This window comes from Coregonus lavaretus, assembly GCF_964263955.1.
Source record: "Coregonus lavaretus genome assembly, contig: HAP1_SCAFFOLD_1883, whole genome shotgun sequence".
In the NCBI taxonomy this organism is placed as follows: Eukaryota; Metazoa; Chordata; class Actinopteri; order Salmoniformes; family Salmonidae; genus Coregonus; species Coregonus lavaretus.
In genome coordinates, this window is record NW_028158858.1 from 37,736 (window position 1) to 57,106 (window position 19,371).

Here is a 19,371-nt window from a genome sequence, read left to right on the forward strand (position 1 = left end):
TCAAGCAATAACAGTTGGTTGTATTCATGCAAGTCATATTGGGTTGAAGCTATTGACGTTTTAAGGAATTATTTTTTAAATGTAAATTCAATTGAAATTAATTGAAAATAGCATAAGTCAAAAAATACAAAGTAATTTCCGTAGATTGTACAGACGAGGTCCCTGAATCAATAACTGTTGGTTGTATTCATTAAATTAAATTAATTGAAAATAGCCAAAGTAAAATAATAATAATAATAATAATAATAATAATTGCCGTAGATTGTACAGACACGGTCTATGAGCCAATAACACCTGGTAGTATTCATGAAAGTCATATGGGGTGAAAGCTATTGACGTTTTAAGGAAGTGTCTTTAATTTAAAGTCCATTCAATATCATAGAAAATAGCCATAGTCAGAAAATACTAAAGTATATGCTGTAGATTGTACAGACAAGGTCTCTGAACTCATAACAGTTGGTTTTATTTATGAAAGTCCTTAGGGGTGGAAGCTATTTAAGTTTTAATCAAGTCTTTTTTTACATTTAATGATATTAAATTAATAGAAAATAGCCCAAGTAAAAAAATACAAAAGTAATTGCCTTACATTGTATTGATGAGGTCCCTGGACCAATAAAAGTTGGTTGAATTCATGTTAGTCATAAGCTAGAAGCTATTGAACTTTTAAACAAATATTGTTTATACATTAAGAGAAAAAATTCATTGAAAACAGCCAAAGTTAAAAATATATACAAAAGTTATTGCCATAGATTGGATGGTCGAGGTCCCTGAACCAAAATTGGTTGTATTGGGTGGAAGTATTTGGGGTGGAAGTATTTACGTTTTTTGGAAGTATTTATCTGTAAAGTGAAATTTTTTTTTTTATCAAGTTAAAACATTTCCGTCGATTCGAGAGAAGAGGTAAATAAAAATAAATATGAACAATGTCAAGTTGATTTGAGAGCGATGTCATGTGATTGAGAAACTATTGACATGTCCCATTAACATGCAAAAGTAGGCGTTGCAGTTTTAAAACGTTACGGCTGAGCGGAGGAGAGCAGCGTTTTAGGTACACTTCGACTCCAAAAAGAAAATACGACACCGAATTGCAAAAACAAGGGGTGTAACTTGTTCGCTATCGTTAGCTGGTTCATATGTAATTTATATAATTCTTGCACGTTCCGTTTAAGAGGTATTAACGAGTCCGAATCTTTAATATAAAGCTAACTACACCGCATTCTCACATTCTGACTGCGCTGCCCTCTGTAGCGGGTGATTTACGTCTCATGGTGGGGAGTTAGCTAGTAATACTGGTGTTTAAAAGATGAAGTTGTCTTCTGTTGTAGTAACATTGATATTAACGGTGGGTATTCCATATTACATATATACACCGTTACCTGCTGCCATCGAGGAGCCTTTGAAACTGATGCTGCTGGACGCCTTATTCCGTGCTGTGCTGCAAGTGGTAAGAAACAAGAAGAATAGCTATAAGCGAAATCATACTTTACATTGCATTAACTTGACCGTTTTTTTATATGAACGAGTAATAGGCAATGCAATGTTTTTTCTATTACTCGACCTATGTATCGCAGTCAGGTGCAGCAGGTTTAGGCCTATTGGTTTGAGACACTGAATTGGAGGCTATAAATAAATAATATGCCATTTAGCAGACGCTTTTATCCAAAGCGACTTACAGTCATGTGTGCATACATTTTTACTAGCTAGATAGCTTATAATGCAGCTAACATGTGACGTGTTGTAAAGCTAGTTAGTTAGTCTGAACAAGTAGAACATATGAACTGATTTTGTAGAAGTAAAACAATGCTTTATTGTGCTTTCTCCAGCCCTTGTGTGAAATCATATGTGGATAATTGATTTGAACTAGCTAAATACAGCACAAGCTCTTTTCTAGTGTGGGTGTGTGTGTGTGTGGGTGGGTGGGTGGGTGGGTGTGTGTGGCCCTTCACCTAGATTTCACACAGTCATGGTGTAAGTAGTGCCTGGGGTAAATACACGTAAACACACACACTGGGGTGAACAGAGCAACTTTAGCCATGTTGTAACTAGTGCCAGTGGAGAAGTGAGCAACATTCACAACGTAGGCTTTAGGCTAGTAGGTGAAAGGACAGACGGAAGCAGATTGCTAAAAGTGTCCTTGGGGAGCCCTATCCTGGTCAAAGATCTCTGCAGTCTTGCCAACTCCTATGGTGGTATTTGCTAAGGGTGTGATACTGACCATAAGAGTTGGTAGGACAGAACAAACACTCACTCTCAAGTCAAAGCCCTAGCCTCTAGAACAGGGTTAGCATACTAAACTACCAGGGATACTCCAGCTCTCTCAGACCTCATTCAAATGTCTCTCTCTCTCTCCATCTCTCCCCCTATCTCTCTGTCCTTCTCTCTCCCTCTCCATCCCCCCTCTGCCCCAGGGTGACCTGTGCCAGTGTCTGGGTCTGAGTCATCACATCCCAGTGATTCGGGGGTCTGTATCGGGGCTGGAGTTCCTGGGGGAGATGGCGGGAGGGCAGGGAGGTGGGGTGAGGGTGAGTGATGTGGACTTTGACGGAGTCCCGGTGCGCTTGTACGAGCCCCCCGCCGTGGGGGGAGGAGAGGGGGGGCTGAGGAGGGCTGTGATGTTCTACCATGGAGGAGGATGGGCCCTGGGCGCCGCCAGTAAGTGGAAAACTAAATAAATAAAACAAAAAATTGGTGGGTGCTTATATTTATCTTATTTCACACATGTACAAGTGTCTGTGTGTGTGTTTGTTTACAAGCATAAATACATCTAGTTCATGATGTAACCCTAATGCAACAACCTTTGGTTTCTCACCGTCTTCCTCTCTCTTTCTCTCCTTCTCTACTCCCCCCACCTCTATCTCTTTCCCCTCTCCCTGTCTTCCTCTCAGAGATGGGGAGCTATGATGTCTTGTGTAGGCAGATGTCTGATGAGCTGAATGCAGTGGTTGTGTCTGTTGAGTAAGTGTGTCTCCTCTTTTCACACTGTATTAGCTTCAGTTCTACACACACACACACACACACTCAACATGAAAGTATTGGGTTCTTATAACGCCATAGTAACAAGTTAAGGTTTGGACATAACTGTTAAAAAGTGTTTTTTGTAACTTTTACCATAATTGTGTGTGTGTGTGTGTGTGTGTGTGTGTGTGTGTGTGTGTGTGTGTGTGTGTGTGTGTGTGTGTAATGAGTTAATAGCTGTCCTCAGTGGCCAATTTCCTCCTATACACTGGCTCTCTTTGTCCGTCTGTCCGATACACACACACACACTGGCGTGCACACACACATGCACACACTCACATGAACGCACTGCCACACTATCCTGGATCAGGCATTCATCCAGCAGTGTGTGTGTGTAGGTACCGTTTGGCTCCAGCAGTGCATTTCCCTGTGCAGTATGAGGACTGTCTGGCCGCGGCCAAGCACTTCCTGGATCCGGGCATTCTGGGAAAGTTGTCTGTGGATCCACAGCGCGTGGCCGTGTCAGGCGATAGCGCTGGAGGAAACCTGGCTGCAGCCGTCGCACAGCAGGTACACACACACACAAACACACACACACACACACACACACACACACACACACCTGTCTACACAGACACACTAACACACTCTCCCTCTCTTCACAGATCTCGGTAGATGACAGTGTGAGTGTGAAGTTCAGTGTTCAAGCGTTGATCTACCCAGTCCTCCAGGGTCTAGACCTCAACACTCCATCCCACCAACAGAACCACAACATACCCATCCTACACCGCTTTATGATGGCCAGGTACATGCACATGCACATGTTCACACACACACACACACACACACAGTCACACACACACACATCTGTGTTAGTAACCCTTCTCTCTCTTTCTCTGTAGGTTCTGGCTGCTCTACCTGGGGGTTGATACCTCTCTCCATCCCCTCCTATTGTCCCCCTCCTTACTCCACCATCCTTCCATCCCTCCCTCCATCCGCTCCCATATCAACTGGACCACACTTCTGCCGGCCAAACACATGAAGCATTACAAGCCTGTTGGCATGGAGACGGGGTCACAGGAGGTCACGGGGCAGGCGGGAGATCTTCTCCCGGGGTTGCTGGATGTCCGAGCGGCGCCGCTGCTGGCGGAGCAGGGGGTTCTGGGTAGAACCCCGCGAGCTTACATTCTAACGTGTGAGTACGATGTGCTCAGAGACGATGGGTTGATGTACACCAGGAGGCTACAGGACGCGGGCGTCACGGTTTCCAGCGATCACTATGACGACGGTTTCCACGGCGCCTTGAGTTTTGCGCACTGGCCGTTTTCCTTCGATGTGGGGAAAAGAATGATCAGAGGATACATGGACTGGCTGCAGGAAAACCTCTAGTGTGTGTGTGTCTATGTACCATCAAACTGGGTTGGACTGGTGTTTTAAACTGCGTTAGAATGTAAGAATATAACACAGATACTGTTCCCTGATTGTAGCTGTTTGCACTCTGGGGTGTGTGTGTCGCAATACGTTTGGTTCCATTAAACACACACACACACAGGTCATCCTATCTCAGCTCTGCTCACCTGATCTGAACAATACATATGCTGCGTTTTAAATGTGCAGTCTGTTATCTGTCTGTCCCCTCTGGTCACAGGATGCAATCCATAAACAAAGGAGGCTCAAACTAATACACAAAAATAAACTTCCATCTAAGCCAATCAATGCGCAGTATTAGAATGTAGTAATCTGGGTAATCTGATGACTCCATAACAGTCCTAGTTCTAGACTAGATTGGGTTAAATTATGTTATGTGTACAACTGGGTTATGCATCAATGCAATCTAAATAGAATTGTGCCTACATGGAAAAACAATGAGTACTCAAAAGGTAGTGTCATACAACACGATCCCCTGGTGCTGTAAAAAGCAATAACAAAACATGAAAAAGTATGTTCTTTAGACAAGGTATTGAGTGCGGACTTCATCTACAACCTGACTGTATTTAACACACTTTTCAACCCACAACACTGTGAGAGCTTGATTGTTTTCCACTGAACAGAATGATCTCAGTTGTCCCCAGTAACTGCTGCTGGGTGTGAGCACTTTATGTACAATTGTGATTGAAATGGTTGATAGATTTTTAACCCTCCAATAAATACTGATCAGTTTGAGTGTTTCTCTTGTTTTATAGTGTTTGCCTACATTGTTACACACATACACACAGACACACATACACACAGACACACAGACACACACACAGCAAGTGCAATATAGACACTTGAGTTTCAAAACGATTTCAACATATAGATGAGTGACATGTATAAAGCATGATACTTTTAGCATGTTGCTTATTCTACCAATCCAATGATAGCTCTACAACAGTGCTTAGGAAAGGAGTTGTGGTTAGGAGGGAGGGGGCAATGGGCGTCAGTCTGACCGACCAATCACAGAGGAGATACCAAACCCACTTTCTGGGGAGTGTAGTTTTTATTTCCATGACATTCAGACCACACAATATAAAACTACAACCCCTCAAGGTTGACCTATCATACACGGTTCTAAATATGTTCACACTTCAAGTCAATCCCCCTCCAGATCTACCTCGTTCTTCACAGTCCATTAAAAAAAGACCGTCTGGTGATTGGCTCAAACGCGCGTCACTTTCCTACAGTGCACACCCACTCTCATACGTCAGTCAGACAGCAATGGCGGCCTTCGCTGTAGCACGGAGCAGTTGTGGTCTGCTTTCTGGACTAAAAGCTTCTTTTAAAACATTCGGACAGGTAAAACATGGCGTGGCTACGGCAGCCGTTGCACAGTCCCAGCTGCACCAGCAGTCGCGGCGGTGGTATTCTGTCAGTCATCTCTCCGTTCAGGAGAGGATAGACCGAAAGAGGAATGCTGCGCTGGTCGGAGGAGGTCAGAAGAGAATTGACGCGCAACACAAAAGGGTAAATAATCTATGCATGCGCACGTGTCTGTCTGTCAGTTTGATAGTGTATCTATCTGTTTGCCTGTCTGTCTGTCCGTATAACGTTTTGTCTGTCTTCCACAGGGGAAGCTGACAGCCAGAGAGAGAGTTGAGCTTCTGTTGGATAAAGACTCGTTTGTGGAGTATGACATGTTTGTGGAACATCGCTGCTCTGACTTCGGCATGGAAGAGGACCACAACAAGGTAACATGTCACAATAGAGGTTCCTCAATTTTATCCAGCCTTCGGACAAAATGGAATAAACTGATTAATTTGTATGTTGATTCAGTCCTCATTATAAACATGGTTTCTCCCCCCCTCTCTAGTTCGCAGGGGACAGTGTGGTGACTGGACAGGGAAGGATCAACGGAAGGCTGGTGTATGTCTTCAGTCAGGTACACACACACACACACACACACACACACACACACACACACACATCAAAGTAGTTACCATTTATTTTTATGATAAATGTTTCTCGCTCTCTCTTAGGACTTCACCGTATTTGGAGGCAGTCTGTCTGGGGCTCACGCACAGAAGATCTGTAAGGTAGGAGGACAGGCTCACTCTCCTGGGCCTGGTGGCTCACACAACTCCTGCTTCTCATTCATTACTTCTAATCACATCCCTTTATGTCTGTGTAGATCATGGACCAGGCCATGATGGTGGGTGCTCCAGTCATTGGTCTGAACGACTCTGGCGGAGCCAGGATCCAGGAGGGGGTGGAGTCACTGGCTGGATATGCCGACATCTTCCTGGTAAGGGGGCGGGGCTTGATTAGACTGGTTATTGGGATGAGGATGACAGCAAAGAAATGGCTTCTAAATGTACTCTCTCTCTCCCTGTCTCACTGGCTCTGTCTCTCTCTCTCCGTGTCTCACTCTTTCTCCCTGTCTCACGCTCTCACCCGGTGTCTCTGTAGAGGAATGTGATGGCTTCAGGTGTGGTTCCTCAGATCTCTCTGATCATGGGTCCCTGTGCTGGAGGAGCCGTCTACTCTCCTGCCCTGACCGACTTCACCTTTATGGTCAAGGTAAGACACACACACAGTATAGGAGAACTTCAGGACCCCTCCTGCATAGATGTACTGTACAATTAATACAACTAACATGGGTTATATCCAGATCTTTGATGGCGTGTGTGTGTGTAGGACACCTCATACCTGTTCATCACAGGCCCTGACGTAGTGAAGTCTGTCACCAATGAAGACGTCACTCAGGAGGAACTGGGAGGAGCTAAGACACACACAGCCGTGTCAGGCGTCGCTCACCGTGCGTTTGAGAACGACATCGATGCTCTGCTCAACCTCCGAAACTTCTTCAACTTCCTTCCCCTTAGCAACCAGGACCCCGCCCCCGTTACAGAGTGCCACGACCCCAGGTACCCAACCACAGAACTCCTCTCAGACAGACTAGCCAATCACAGGACATTTGGGATTTTCCTGAAATGTAATCCATAGAAAGGGCCTTTGGAGGATGTTAGATCCCCTCTCATCCCTCTCTCTCCTCTCCTCCTCCAGTGATAGACTGGTTCCTGGTCTGGACACCATCGTTCCCTTTGAGACCACTAAAGCCTATGACATGCTGGACATCATCCAGGGGGTACGCCACACACACACACACACACACACACACACACACACACACACACACACAGCCTGTTATGTATTCATCTGTGGTTTTAACTTTAGATTGTGGACGAGAGGGAGTTCTTTGAGATCATGCCCAACTACGCTAAAAACATCGTAGTGGGATTTGCTCGCATGAATGGTCGAACTGTTGGAATCGTAGGGAATCAACCTAAAGTAGCGTCTGGTGAGTCGAAGAATCGGATGGATGGATTAGTGATGATGATGGTGCTGATGATGGTGATAATGAGTAGTGGTGGTGCTGATGATATGATGGTGGTTGTGATGATGATGGTTGTTGTGGTGGTGATGATACTTCTCCTGTGTGTGTGTGTGTGTGTGTACAGGTTGTCTGGACATTAACTCGTCAGTAAAGGGAGCTCGCTTCGTTCGTTTCTGCGATGCTTTCAACATCCCCATCCTCACCTTCGTGGACGTGCCCGGCTTCCTGCCAGGTAGGACGCAAGTCTGACTTTCCTCATGAATAATTGGCACGTCAAAAAGTAAATGTCATTTGACAGCTTTCACTTTAATTGTCAAACTGTTGTACTGCGATCAACCAGCATTTAAAAATCGAAACAAGTTAGATTTTTCAAACGAGAATTCCACCTTCCTCATTGTTTCTCTCAGGTACGTCTCAGGAGTATGGAGGTATCATCCGACACGGAGCCAAGCTACTGTTTGCCTTCGCTGAGGCTACTGTCCCCAAGATCACCATCATCACTAGGAAGGCCTATGGAGGAGCGTATGACGTGATGAGTTCCAAGCACCTGAGAGGAGATGTGAACTATGCCTGGCCGTCTGCAGAGGTGGCCGTGATGGGAGCCAAGGTAACACACACACACCTTCTACACAAGACCAAGGTATCACACACATCCTTCTAGCCATGGCAACATTCACAATGTCAAAATGAATCACTTTAATACATTCATAATAAATGGCTGCCTCTCTAACATGGTGTGTGTTCAATCAGGGTGCTGTCCAGATCATCTTCAGAGGGAAATCCAACCAGGCAGAGCAGGAGGCTGAATACGTAGAGAAGTTCGCCAACCCTTTCCCTGCCGCTGTCAGAGGTACACACACATACACACCCCATTCATTCCAACAAACCTTACACACACTCCCCCATCGTAACCGTGTGTGTTTCAGGGTTCGTGGATGACATCATCGTGCCGTCGACCACCCGGAAGAGGATCTGTAGGGACCTGGAGGTTCTGGCCTCCAAGAAACAGACCAACCCCTGGAAGAAACACGCCAACATCCCACTCTAACACACACCCTCTCCCACCCGACCTGTCTGTCTCCAAGACCATCACCTCCGTCTGTCTGTCTGTCATTTCACCTATAGCTTAGCTCAGGGCTCTCAAACCCTGTTCCTGGAGAGCTACCGTCTTGTAGGTTTTTGCTCCTACCCTAATCTAGCGTACCTGATTCTAGTAATTAGCTGGTTGATAAACTGAATCAGGTTAGTTACAACTGGGGTTGGATTGAAAACCTACAGGAGGGTAGCTCTCAAGGAACAGGGTTGGAGAGCCCTGGCTTAGATACACTTATCTGTCCCTACCCTTGTGGGACTTTTTTGGAAGAATCAGTTTTTCTATCTGGTCAAAGTAGCACACCTGCCGTGAATCCATAGACTAGTTTGTTAAATAAAATGATTGAACTTGTAAAGACAAATGTCTGTGTTTGTCCGTGTGTGAGACAGAATGTGCTGAATGTGTGTGCTGACACGTTTCATATCCCAATGACAGTTTGAACGTGTGTGTGTGTGTAATAGAGGTTTTGTGTAATAACCAGCCAAGCACACTCACTCATCCCTGTCACCAGTGCTGGAAAAAGTACCCAATTGTCATACTTGAGTAAAAGTAAAGATGCCTTAATAGAAAATTACTCAAGTAAAAGTTAGTCACCCAGTAAAATACTACTGGAGTAGAAGTCTAACCTAAAAGTATTTGGGTTTTAAATATCCTTAAGTATCAAAAGTAATTTCAAATTCCTTATATTAAGCAAACTAAAGGGCACCATTTTCTTGTGTTTTTCCATTTACGGATAGCCAGGGGCACACTCCAACTCTGACATCATTTACAAACGAAGCGTTTAGTGAGTCCGCCAGATCAGAGGCATGACCAAGGAAGTTCTCTTGATAAGTGTGTGAATTGGACCATTTTCCTGTCCTGCTAAGCATTGAAAATGTAATGAGTACTTTGGGTTTCAGGGAAAAAGTATGGAGAAAAAATTACATTATTTTCTTTAGGAATGTAGTGAAGTGAAAGTTGTCAAAAATATAGAGTAAAGTACAGATACTCTGTTGGAGCTCAGTCTCCATAGTTCTCCGCCACGTTGTCTTGGGCCTCCCGCTCTTACGCCTGCCCTCTGGAGTCAAATATACTTTTTTTTATTTGTATAAATATACACAGTCCATTCGGAAAGTATTCAGACCCCTTGACTTTTTCCACATTTTGTTATGTTCGAGTTGCCAAACGTCAGCCTCGAAACCTTAATGACTTGGAGAAGATCTGCAAAGAGGAGTGGAACAAAATCCCTCCTGAGATGTGTGAAAACCTGGTGGCCAACTACAAGAAACGTCTAACCTCTTGGTTTTGCCACCAAGTACTAAGTCATGTTTTGCAGAGGGGTCAAATACTTATTTCCCTCATTAAAATGCAAATCAATTTATAACATTTTTGACATATGTTTTTCTGGATTTTTTTTTTGTTATTCTGTCTCTCACTGTTCAAATAAACCTACCATTAAAATTATAGACTGATCATGTCTTTGTCAGTGGGCAAACTTACAAAATCAGCAGGGGATCAAATACTTTTTTCCCTCACTGTATAGACAGGTGTGTGCCTTTCCAAATCATGTCCAATCAATTGAATTTACCACAGGTGGACTCCAATCAAGTTGTAGAAACATGTCAAGGATGATCAATGGAAACAGGATGCACCTGAGCTCATTTTTGAGTCTCATAGCAAAGGGTCTGAATACTTATGTAAATGTGATATCAGTTTTCTAAAAACCTGTTTTCGCTTTGTCATTATGGGGTATTGTGTGTAGATTGATGAGGAATTATTATTTATTTTATCAATTTTAGAATCAGGCTGTAACGTAACAAAATGTGGAAAAAGTGAAGGGGTCTGAATACTTTCCGAATGCACTGTATATTTTTTTAGGGGGTAGATCAACTTTAATATTGCAGATAGATTGTGGCTTCCATCAATGTAATTGTCTGCATCATTTCCAATCCCCCATATATATTTTTTTGTATATACACTACCAGTCAAAAGTTTGGACACACCTACTCATTCAAGATTTTTTCTGTATTTTTACATTGTAGAATAATAGTGAAGACATCAAAACTATGAAATAACACATATGGGATCATGTAGTAACCAAAAAAGTGTTCAACAAATCAAAATATATTTTATATTTGAGATTCTTCAAATAGCCACCCTTTGCCTTGATGACAGCATTGTGCACAAGACTAATTGATCATTAGAAAACCCTTTTGCAATTATGTTAGCACAGCTGAAAACAGTTGTGCTGATTAAAGAAGCAATAAAACTGGCCTTCTTGAGACTAGTTGAGTATCTGGCGCATCAACAATTGTGGGTTCGATTACAGGCTCAAAATGGCCAGAAACAAAGAACTTTCTTCTGAAACTCGTCAGTCTATTCTTGTTCTGAGAAATGAAGGCTATTCCATGCGAGAAATTGTGAAGAAACTGAAGATTTCGTACAACGCTGTGTACTACTCCCTTCACAGAACAGCACAAACTGGCTCTAACCAGAATAGAAAGAGGAGTGGGAGGCCCCGGTGCACAACTGAGCAAGAGGACAAACTAGTGTCTAGTTTGACTTACAGGTCCTCAACTAGCAGGCTTCATTAAATAGTACCCGCAAAACACCAGTCTCAACGTCAACAGTGAAGAGGCAACTCCGTGATGCTGACCTTCTAGGCAGAGTTGCAAAGAAAAAGCCATATCTCAGACTGCCCATCTTAATCTTTTATTTTTATTGGCCAGACTGAGATATGGCTTTTTCTTTGCAACTCTGCCTAGAAGGTCAGCATCCCGGTGTCGCCTCTTCACTGTTGACGTTGAGACTGGTGTTTTGCGGGTACTATTTAATGAAGCTGCCAGTTGAGGACCTGTGAGGCGCCTGTTTCTCAAACTAGACACTAATGTATTTGTCCTCTTGCTCAGTTGTGCACCGGGGCCTCCCACTCCTCTTTCTATTCTGGTTAGAGCCAGTTTGCGCTGTTCTGTGAAGGGAGTAGTACACAGCGTTGTACGAGATCTTCAGTTTCTTGACAATTTCTCACATGGAATAGCCTTCATTTCTCAGAACAAGAATAGACTGAGTTTCAGAAGTTAGTTATTTGTTTCTGGCCATTTTGCTTCTTTAAATCAGCACAACAGTTTTCAGCTGTGCAAACATAATTGCAAAAGGGTTTTCTAATGATCAATTAGCCTTTTAAAATGATAAACTTGGATTAGCAAACACAACGTGCCATTGGAACACAGGACTGATATGGGCCTCTGTACGCCTATGTAGATATTCCATAAAAAATCAGCCGTTTCCAGCTACAATAGCCATTTATAACATTAACAATGTCTACACTGTATTTCTGATAAATTTGATGTTATTTTAATGGACAAAAACGTTTCTTTCAAAAACAAGGACATTTCTAAGTGACCCCAAACTTTTGAACGGTAGTGTACATATGGAGTCTACTTTTAGAACGAGTCCAATCCAGCAACACACACACAATCCAGAAATAGATTACAGATTTTATTTATTTAAAAAAGATTTTCAATAAGATCACAGAAAACAAAAACAGTATTTTAGAAGGTTAAAGGGCACGTGATGCCATCGCTACAGAAAGAACCAATCATCTCTGATATTTACAGAAGGGCAGCCAAACCAGCCAGTAGAAGAACAAGAGGGGTGGGTCAAAGTGATAAGCCAACCAATCAACTTGTAGTGACGGTGTTGTGTGTAACTACAGCCTCATCTTAAGACTAGAGGGGCACTCTTTGCTGGTCTCCTCCACCTTCATATGCACTGATCTGAAAAGAGAGGACAGGTGAAATGAATATGGTAGAAGGCTACTGGATATTAGCTGTTACCTGTCCAGTTATTCCTCATCAGTGCAGGATGAAGGAGAGGAAGTCACTTTAGACTATTGAGAGTCTACACAACATCTACAGTCGCACTGGACACACCCTTATATGGCGCTTAACAGGCTGGGTATCCATGGCAACAGCCTGAGCAGTAGGGACTCATCAGATATAAGCATTTAGGCAACCGTTTGGCAACAAACAAGATACGTTTTCAGAAAGATAACTGTACAAACAAATATTGGACATAAAAACTAAAAACTCACTTGATTTAAAACTTTGTACTAAAGCTACTGAAATTCAAAATATATTTATTTATTATGTTTTTAAAAAGCCGCGATTCCACCGTGGGTGTGTTTGTCTGGAGCTCTGAGGGGGAGGGGCTTGGGATTTGGCTATGACGTCACAGCCTCTTGTATGGCCAATGAGAACTCTTCTAGTTCTGGCCACATTGGTTGCTGTTTGGTGCATTTGCCAATAAAACAAAATACAGGATATTCTCAACACTATCGAAGGGGAAGAGAGAGTAAAGATAGACGAGACAGGAGTGAGAGTAAAGCTAACAAATAAAAGAGTAAAGATTTATCACATTTAATATCAAGTTCCATCTGGGGGGGGGGGTGGGAGGACTGTACATGACATCGGAAGTGGAACGAAACAACCATACAACTGTGTGGAAGGGGGGACTGTATAGCCGGGAGCACAGGGCCATGAGTACCACAGAGCTAGCGGTGAGATTAGCCAGAACGCTAACAACGCTAACAATAACAGGAAGTTAAAACAAGTCAGTGGGAACCAACAGGAAGGGACGAAAGTTTACAATATTTTTAAAGAAATGTGGAACAATATTTTGTCTGATATTCTGTCCGGTTTGTAGCCAACACACCCACACGTCCACTGAACGATAAAAGATCTTCTCTATGTACGATAGATACTCTGTACGATATTCTGTCCGATATTCTCAGGGTTGAGCGGGATCCTTCGGCCGACCAGTGAGTGGATCCCTGGAGCTTCAGGGTAGATCCCAACAGATCCACATCCTTCACTGGGATCCACTCCACACACACACACAAAGCTGTCAACTGGCTGGTCAGAGTTCATCTGGGTGTTTGAGTGTGTGTGATATAAGTTCTGACAGTCTGATGTTTGATTGACAGCTCATCCTGTCGAAGGCCCCTCCCCCTTTCAGGAAGGTCTCGGAACACTGGATCAGAACATGGGCATGGTGAAACCCTGGGATAACGGAGACAAGGGATGTTGTTAATGACAGATTGGATCACGTTTTAGATGTCTTAGGGTGATACACTAGTTAACCACTGCAAGGCTGAGTGTGTGTGTTCTCCTTACCGACTCGTCCTCGATCATGGCTGCTGAGTCGAAGAAGTCTGGTCTGAGCTCCGCCCTCTCACGCCTGTTCCTGGAGGGAGGCTGGAACGACAGAACACGAGAATGAACATATGAAGCGATAGACTGGACGAATTACACAACAGAATCGACGATCGAAACGACAGAATCAAACACGATAGACAGGAAGTGATGTCACAGCGACAGGAAGTGACGTCACTGACCAGGTCGATGACCATGGTGTCTTCGAACTCCTCGTTCATGTCCTCCAGTTGACCTCGCGATGACATCATGACGTCCTCAAAGATTGGCTCCGCGTCATCCTCCATCAGACCACGACTATAGAGAGATAGAGAGAGAGGTGGGGGGGGGGTCAGTAAACACACACACATACACACACACACACACACACACACACTAGACACACATTAACACGTACACAGTTTGTCTGACAGTCTGGTTGCGGGCCTTCATGTAGTTCATGGCTGTTCTATCCTTTCTACTGTCCTCCATCTTCTGTTGGCCTAGCCAAGACATCTGCATCTGGGGACTGCAGAGGAGAGGGTTACACACACTTACACACACACAGACACACAGTGCACGTGCGTACACACACACACACACTTACTTGTGTACATAGTCGTTCTCTGAGCCAGGTTCAGAGTCGGGGTCAGGTAGGTGTGTGTCCGCCGCCTGCCGTGGGTTTTCTCTGAGGACGGTGGAGGTGAGCTGAGGAGTGGCTAGCGCACCCGGTGTCTGGAGGCTGTCATTACCACGCAGCCACGAGGCCTCCACACTACTCTCCTCTAGTGGACCCACAGAGACAGATGGTGAAAAACACAGACACATTTTAGCAACATCTGTAGGTGCTTGTATTTATACACTGAGTGTAGAAAACATTAGGAACACCTGCTCTTTCCATGACAGACTGACCAGGTGAAAGCTATGATCCCTTATTGATGTCACTTGTTAAATCCACTTCAATCCGTGTAGATGAAGGGAAGGAGACAGGTTAAAGAAGGATTTGAGACAATTGAGACTTGGATTGTGTATGTGTGCTATTCAGAGGGTGAATGGGCAAGACAAAATATGTAAGTGCCTTTGAACGGGGTATGGTAGTAGGTGCCAGGCACACCGGTTTGTGTCAAGAACTGCAACGCTGCTGGGTTTTTCACACTCAACAGTTTCCTGTGTGTATCAAGAATGGTCCACCAACCAAAGGACATCCAGCCAACTTGACACAACTGTGGGAAGCATTGGAGTCAACATGGGCCAGTATCCCTGTGGAACACTTTCGACACCTTGTAGAGTCCATGCCCTGACGAACTGAGGCTGTTCTGAGGGTAAAAGTGTGGGGGGGGTGCAACTCAATATTAGGAAGGTGTTCTTAATGTTTTGTACACTTGAGTGTATGTCTCTGTGTGTATGTCTCTGTGTGTGTATCTCTGTGTGTGTATCTCTGTGTGTGTGTGTGTGTGTGTGTGTGTGTGTGTGAGATAGACCCACCCTCGATGCGTTTACTCTTGTGTACTGGCGTCCGTCCCTTCTTGCTGCGGATGGAGCTGGTCTTGCTGCTGGCGCCTGACGTTACCGACAGCCGGTCCCCATCCTCTCCTCCTGTTAGCAGACTGTTCCGGTAGGAGATTAACGGCAGCCACACGTCCTCACGACGCTCCGACATCGACTCTGACATAAACTTCTCCAGATACGAGTGACTGGGGGGAGGAGAGAGCGGGGTTACACACAGTCTACTTATTGTGCCATAATAAATTTGACACACACACAGGGTAGGTACTTACACAGTCTTCTTGTCCTGTCGCAGCAGTTTGGAGGAGAACTCTGAGAGGACCTCTAGGAAGGCCAGGTTAGGAGGAGGGAACTCTGCACCATGAGGATTCTGGTACTTAAAGGCAAACTCTATACCATCCCTGTGGAGGGCGGAGGGGGGAGAGAGAGACGAGGGGGGAGAGAGGTGAGAGGAAGAGCGAGACAAGGGGGGGGGGGGAGGTGAGAGGAAGAGCGAGACGAGGGGGGGAGAGAGGTGAGAGGAAGAGCGAGACGAGGGAGGAGAGAGGTGAGAGGAAGAGAGAGACGAGGGGGGAGAGAGGTGAGAGGAAGAGAGAGACGAGGGAGGAGAGGTGAGAGGAAGAGAGAGACGAGGGAGGAGAGAGGAAGAGAGAGACGAGGGGGAGAGAGGAAGAGAGACGAGGGAGGAGAGAGGAAGAGTGAGACGAGGGTGGAGAGAGGTGAGAGGAAGAGAGACGAGGGAGGAGAGAGGTGAGAGGAAGAGTGAGACGAGGGGGGAGAGGGGTGAGAGGAAGAGAGACGAGGGAGGAGGGAGGAGAGAGGTGAGAGGAAGAGAGAGACGAGTGCGGAGGGGGGAGAGAGGAAGAAGAGGGCGGAGGGGGGAGAGAGCAAGAGAGAGAAGAGGGCGGAGGGGGGAGAGAGGAAGAGAGAGAAGAGGGCGGAGAGAGGAAGAGAGAGAAGAGGGCGGAGGGGGGAGAGAGGAAGAGAGAGACACCATAAGCTCGGAGGAGCAATTGTAACAGGGCACTCAGATGATAAAACTGGGTCAATTCTTGGAGGTTAAATAATAAAACCAGAGAAAACAATAAGTTGATCAGCTTTCTAACAGACCGTGTGTATGTTGGGTGTTTCTAACAGCCTGTGTGTGTGTTGGGTGTTTCTAACAGCCTGTGTGTGTGTTGGGTGTTTCTAACAGCCTGTGTGTGTGTTGGGTGTTTCTAACAGCCTGTGTGTGTGTTGGGTGTTTCTAACAGACCGTGTGTGTTGGGTGTTTCTAACAGACCGTGTGTTGGGTGTTTCTAACAGCCTGTGTGTGTGTGTTGGGTGTTTCTAACAGCATGTGTGTGTGTTGGGTGTTTCTAACAGCGTGTGTGTGTGTTGGGTGTTTCTAACAGACCGTGTGTGTGTTGGGTGTTTCTAACAGCATGTGTGTGTGTTGGGTGTTTCTAACAGCATGTGTGTGTGTTGGGTGTTTCTAACAGCCTGTGTGTGTGTTGGGTGTTTCTAACAGCATGTGTGTGTGTTGGGTGTTTCTAACAGCATGTTGTTGTTCACTAATTTACTCCAAGTAGGGAAAGGATGGTGGGGTTGAAAAGTAATAAAGGGGAATATATATATATATAAAAAATAAAAATAAACATGGGGGATTGGAAGTGATGCAGACAATTACATTGATAGAAGATACAATCTATCTGCAATATTAAGCTGATCCACCCCCCCCACAAAAAAAAACAAAAAAAAAAAAAAAAAAAAAAACAGCATGTGTGTGTGTTGGGTGTTACTTGTGCAGTGTAGCGACAGCCTCTCTGGTTTTGATCTGGTCCAGGCCGAAGGTGAGGGCGAAGCGTCGGGCCAACTCCTTAATGCCGCTGACGTGAGACGACGTTCTGTCCAGAGTAGGACCCTGGTCCTGAAGAAGTTCGTTGAACAGCTACAACACAGACAGTGAATAGTGAGTGTGTGGTGCGGGAGTGTGTGTCAGTGTGTGTGTGGTGCGGGTAGGTGTGTGTGGTGCGGGTGTGTGTGTGTACCTGTTGCAGACTGAGGATGAGGGTCTTGGCACAGAGGATCTTATCACTCTGTCTGGTCTTACTGAGAGTCTCCTTGATGATGTCACCATAGTCATTATAATACTGGAGACAGCAGAGAGAGAGAGAGAGAGACAGACAGAGACAGAGATAGAGATAGAGAGAGAGAGAGACAGAGAGAGACAGAGAAACCAGTCAACTATTTGGTTGAGGATACAGGAGGCAAGCATGACGACGTGTGACTATCAGACATGAAATGAAAGCATACAGGGATCAGGGACGGAAACAACAATTGTCATTTTCATTTGTCATGACTCTCTCCTTGGTGAGGATCAAAGGTGCCAGATCAGCTTGGCAAATGGCTGACAGATAGCCAGACCCCCCCCCCCTCTCCCACAGGAGTGGAGAGGGAGAGGGAGGGGGGGGGGGGGGAGTTGGGCCGGTTTTATGACTTAACAGCTGGTCATAAATAGTTTGCAGAAACTCTCCCTCTGGTTCTCTAGTATAGTAAGACTGAAATATCTTTGTTATAGAGAGACTTTTGCCACCAAAACCTTTTTCTCCAAAATATTTGTCATCACGATGGAATGCCCCTTTTACCCAGAGTGCATAAAAAGCCTTGAAAACAAATCAACCTTTAGACCAGGAAGCGCGGAGTGGCGACTGCACGTTTAAAATGGTTAGAACTTTGAATGAGAAAGACCAGCCGACGTGAAGCGCGAGCTCGCGTTACAAATGGTTGACACTCTACAGACCAGAAAACGTGAGACGGTAGTCCATACGTTTGAAATGGTGAAACTCTCAACATCTACAACCACACACTAGACCTTATCATATCAGTCTGCAGCTGTACATGTAAAGTACTAGAACTTTCACTAAAGACACGAGTTGGGAAGGACAATCCCATCTTCCGACAACCGTTGGTACATCTGAAGTATCTATCTAACGAACACTCCACTTGAAGACAAGCAGAGTCTCACCGAAGTGGGACAGGACACTCAAACCCTTTTTGAGAAAGTGATTCAACAGAGAGACAGCTAGGCGGCAGGTAGCTTAGTGGTTAAGAGCGTTGTGCCAGTAACCGAAAGGTCGCTGGTTCTAATCCCCGAGCCAACTAGGAAAAATCTGTCGATGTGCCCTTGAGCAAGGCACTTAACCCTAATTGCTCCTGTAAGTCGCTCTGGATAAGAGCGTCTGCTAAATGACTAAAATTTTTTTTTTTTTAATGTACAAAATGTAAAATATATCCATTGCATTTCTTATCCGAATGAGCGGTGGTTAGGGTGCTAAGTATTATGATTACTGTGAGCATAGTTTCCAAATGTAACAACGATATTTTGAATCTCTTGGTCTCTCCCTTTCTATTGACCCCTCCCTTTTTCATAACCTATACCGTGTGTGTGTGTGTTTATGTATTCTGTGTTATTTAGTTAAGTTAGTAAATAAATAATTAAGCCAATTTGTGTATTGCTGATTCACCAATAAGGTTAGGGTTCTTGCAGGTTCAAGGATTATGTGACGTTCAGAATGAGACTGATGAGGTTATGATTTAATAGATGACTGTTATCGATATTTACCATATATATACAGTGGGGAGAACAAGTATTTGATACACTGCCGATTTTGCAGGTGTTCCTACTTACAAAGCATGTAGAGGTCTGTAATTTTTATCATAGGTACACTTCAACTGTGAGAGACGGAATCTAAAACAAAAATCCAGAAAATCACATTGTATGATTTTTAAGTAATTAATTTGCATTTTATTGCATGACATAAGTATTTGATCACCTACCAACCAGTAAGAAT

General features: G+C 44.6%; 3 protein-coding genes across 4 annotated transcripts in view; 2 read left to right on the forward strand and 1 right to left on the reverse strand.

Moving 5' to 3' along the window:
- Positions 1-1,050: 1,050 nt before the first annotated feature.
- LOC311123529 (neutral cholesterol ester hydrolase 1-like) lies at positions 1,051-5,118 on the forward strand. Its single transcript, XM_084197777.1, has 6 exons — positions 1,051-1,444; positions 2,409-2,652; positions 2,886-2,955; positions 3,354-3,525; positions 3,621-3,760; positions 3,858-5,118. The coding sequence occupies exons 1-6, from the start codon at positions 1,304-1,306 to the stop codon at positions 4,342-4,344; spliced, it is 1,254 nt and encodes a 417-aa protein (XP_084053903.1). The 5' UTR covers positions 1,051-1,303; the 3' UTR covers positions 4,345-5,118.
- Positions 5,119-5,622: 504 nt separating this feature from the next.
- Positions 5,623-9,219, forward strand: LOC311123527 (propionyl-CoA carboxylase beta chain, mitochondrial-like). 2 transcript variants are annotated; one of them, XR_014612609.1, is made up of 14 exons: positions 5,623-5,898; positions 6,003-6,122; positions 6,245-6,313; positions 6,411-6,467; positions 6,563-6,676; positions 6,841-6,951; positions 7,069-7,298; positions 7,438-7,519; positions 7,609-7,732; positions 7,893-8,000; positions 8,176-8,375; positions 8,519-8,618; positions 8,695-8,897; positions 9,055-9,213. XR_014612609.1 is itself a non-coding variant. In XM_084197776.1 (13 exons), the coding sequence occupies exons 1-13, from the start codon at positions 5,653-5,655 to the stop codon at positions 8,814-8,816; spliced, it is 1,683 nt and encodes a 560-aa protein (XP_084053902.1). In that variant the 5' UTR covers positions 5,623-5,652; the 3' UTR covers positions 8,817-9,219. The 2 variants fall into 2 exon arrangements, 1 of the variants encoding a protein (XP_084053902.1); XM_084197776.1 differs by having other exon boundaries at positions 8,695-9,219.
- A 3,105-nt stretch (positions 9,220-12,324) lies between these two features.
- Positions 12,325-19,371, reverse strand: part of LOC311123531 (cohesin subunit SA-1) — a 29,590-nt gene continuing 22,543 nt past the window's right edge. Inside the window, exons 18-26 of the mRNA XM_084197779.1 lie at positions 17,569-17,670; positions 17,320-17,468; positions 15,811-15,939; positions 15,518-15,726; positions 14,640-14,817; positions 14,451-14,561; positions 14,236-14,350; positions 14,015-14,095; positions 12,325-13,900 (exon numbers count right to left, since the gene is read on the reverse strand). Of these exons, the coding sequence (XP_084053905.1) occupies positions 13,877-13,900; positions 14,015-14,095; positions 14,236-14,350; positions 14,451-14,561; positions 14,640-14,817; positions 15,518-15,726; positions 15,811-15,939; positions 17,320-17,468; positions 17,569-17,670 (1,098 nt within the window). The 3' untranslated portion in view covers positions 12,325-13,876. The remainder of the gene's footprint in view (positions 13,901-14,014; positions 14,096-14,235; positions 14,351-14,450; positions 14,562-14,639; positions 14,818-15,517; positions 15,727-15,810; positions 15,940-17,319; positions 17,469-17,568; positions 17,671-19,371) is intronic.

Bases quoted from the DNA above. Each gene is read 5' to 3' on its own strand.
- LOC311123527 (XM_084197776.1), top strand. From the start codon at position 5,653: ATGGCGGCCTTCGCTGTAGCACGGAGCAGTTGTGGTCTGCTTTCTGGA. The intron at 7,733-7,892 runs GTGAGTCGAAGA...GTGTGTGTACAG, and splicing joins TCAACCTAAAGTAGCGTCTG to GTTGTCTGGACATTAACTCG. The intron at 8,619-8,694 runs GTACACACACAT...TGTGTGTTTCAG, and splicing joins TTTCCCTGCCGCTGTCAGAG to GGTTCGTGGATGACATCATC.
- LOC311123529 (XM_084197777.1), top strand. From the start codon at position 1,304: ATGAAGTTGTCTTCTGTTGTAGTAACATTGATATTAACGGTGGGTATT. The intron at 2,956-3,353 runs GTAAGTGTGTCT...GTGTGTGTGTAG, and splicing joins GCAGTGGTTGTGTCTGTTGA to GTACCGTTTGGCTCCAGCAG. The intron at 3,526-3,620 runs GTACACACACAC...CTCTCTTCACAG, and splicing joins CTGCAGCCGTCGCACAGCAG to ATCTCGGTAGATGACAGTGT.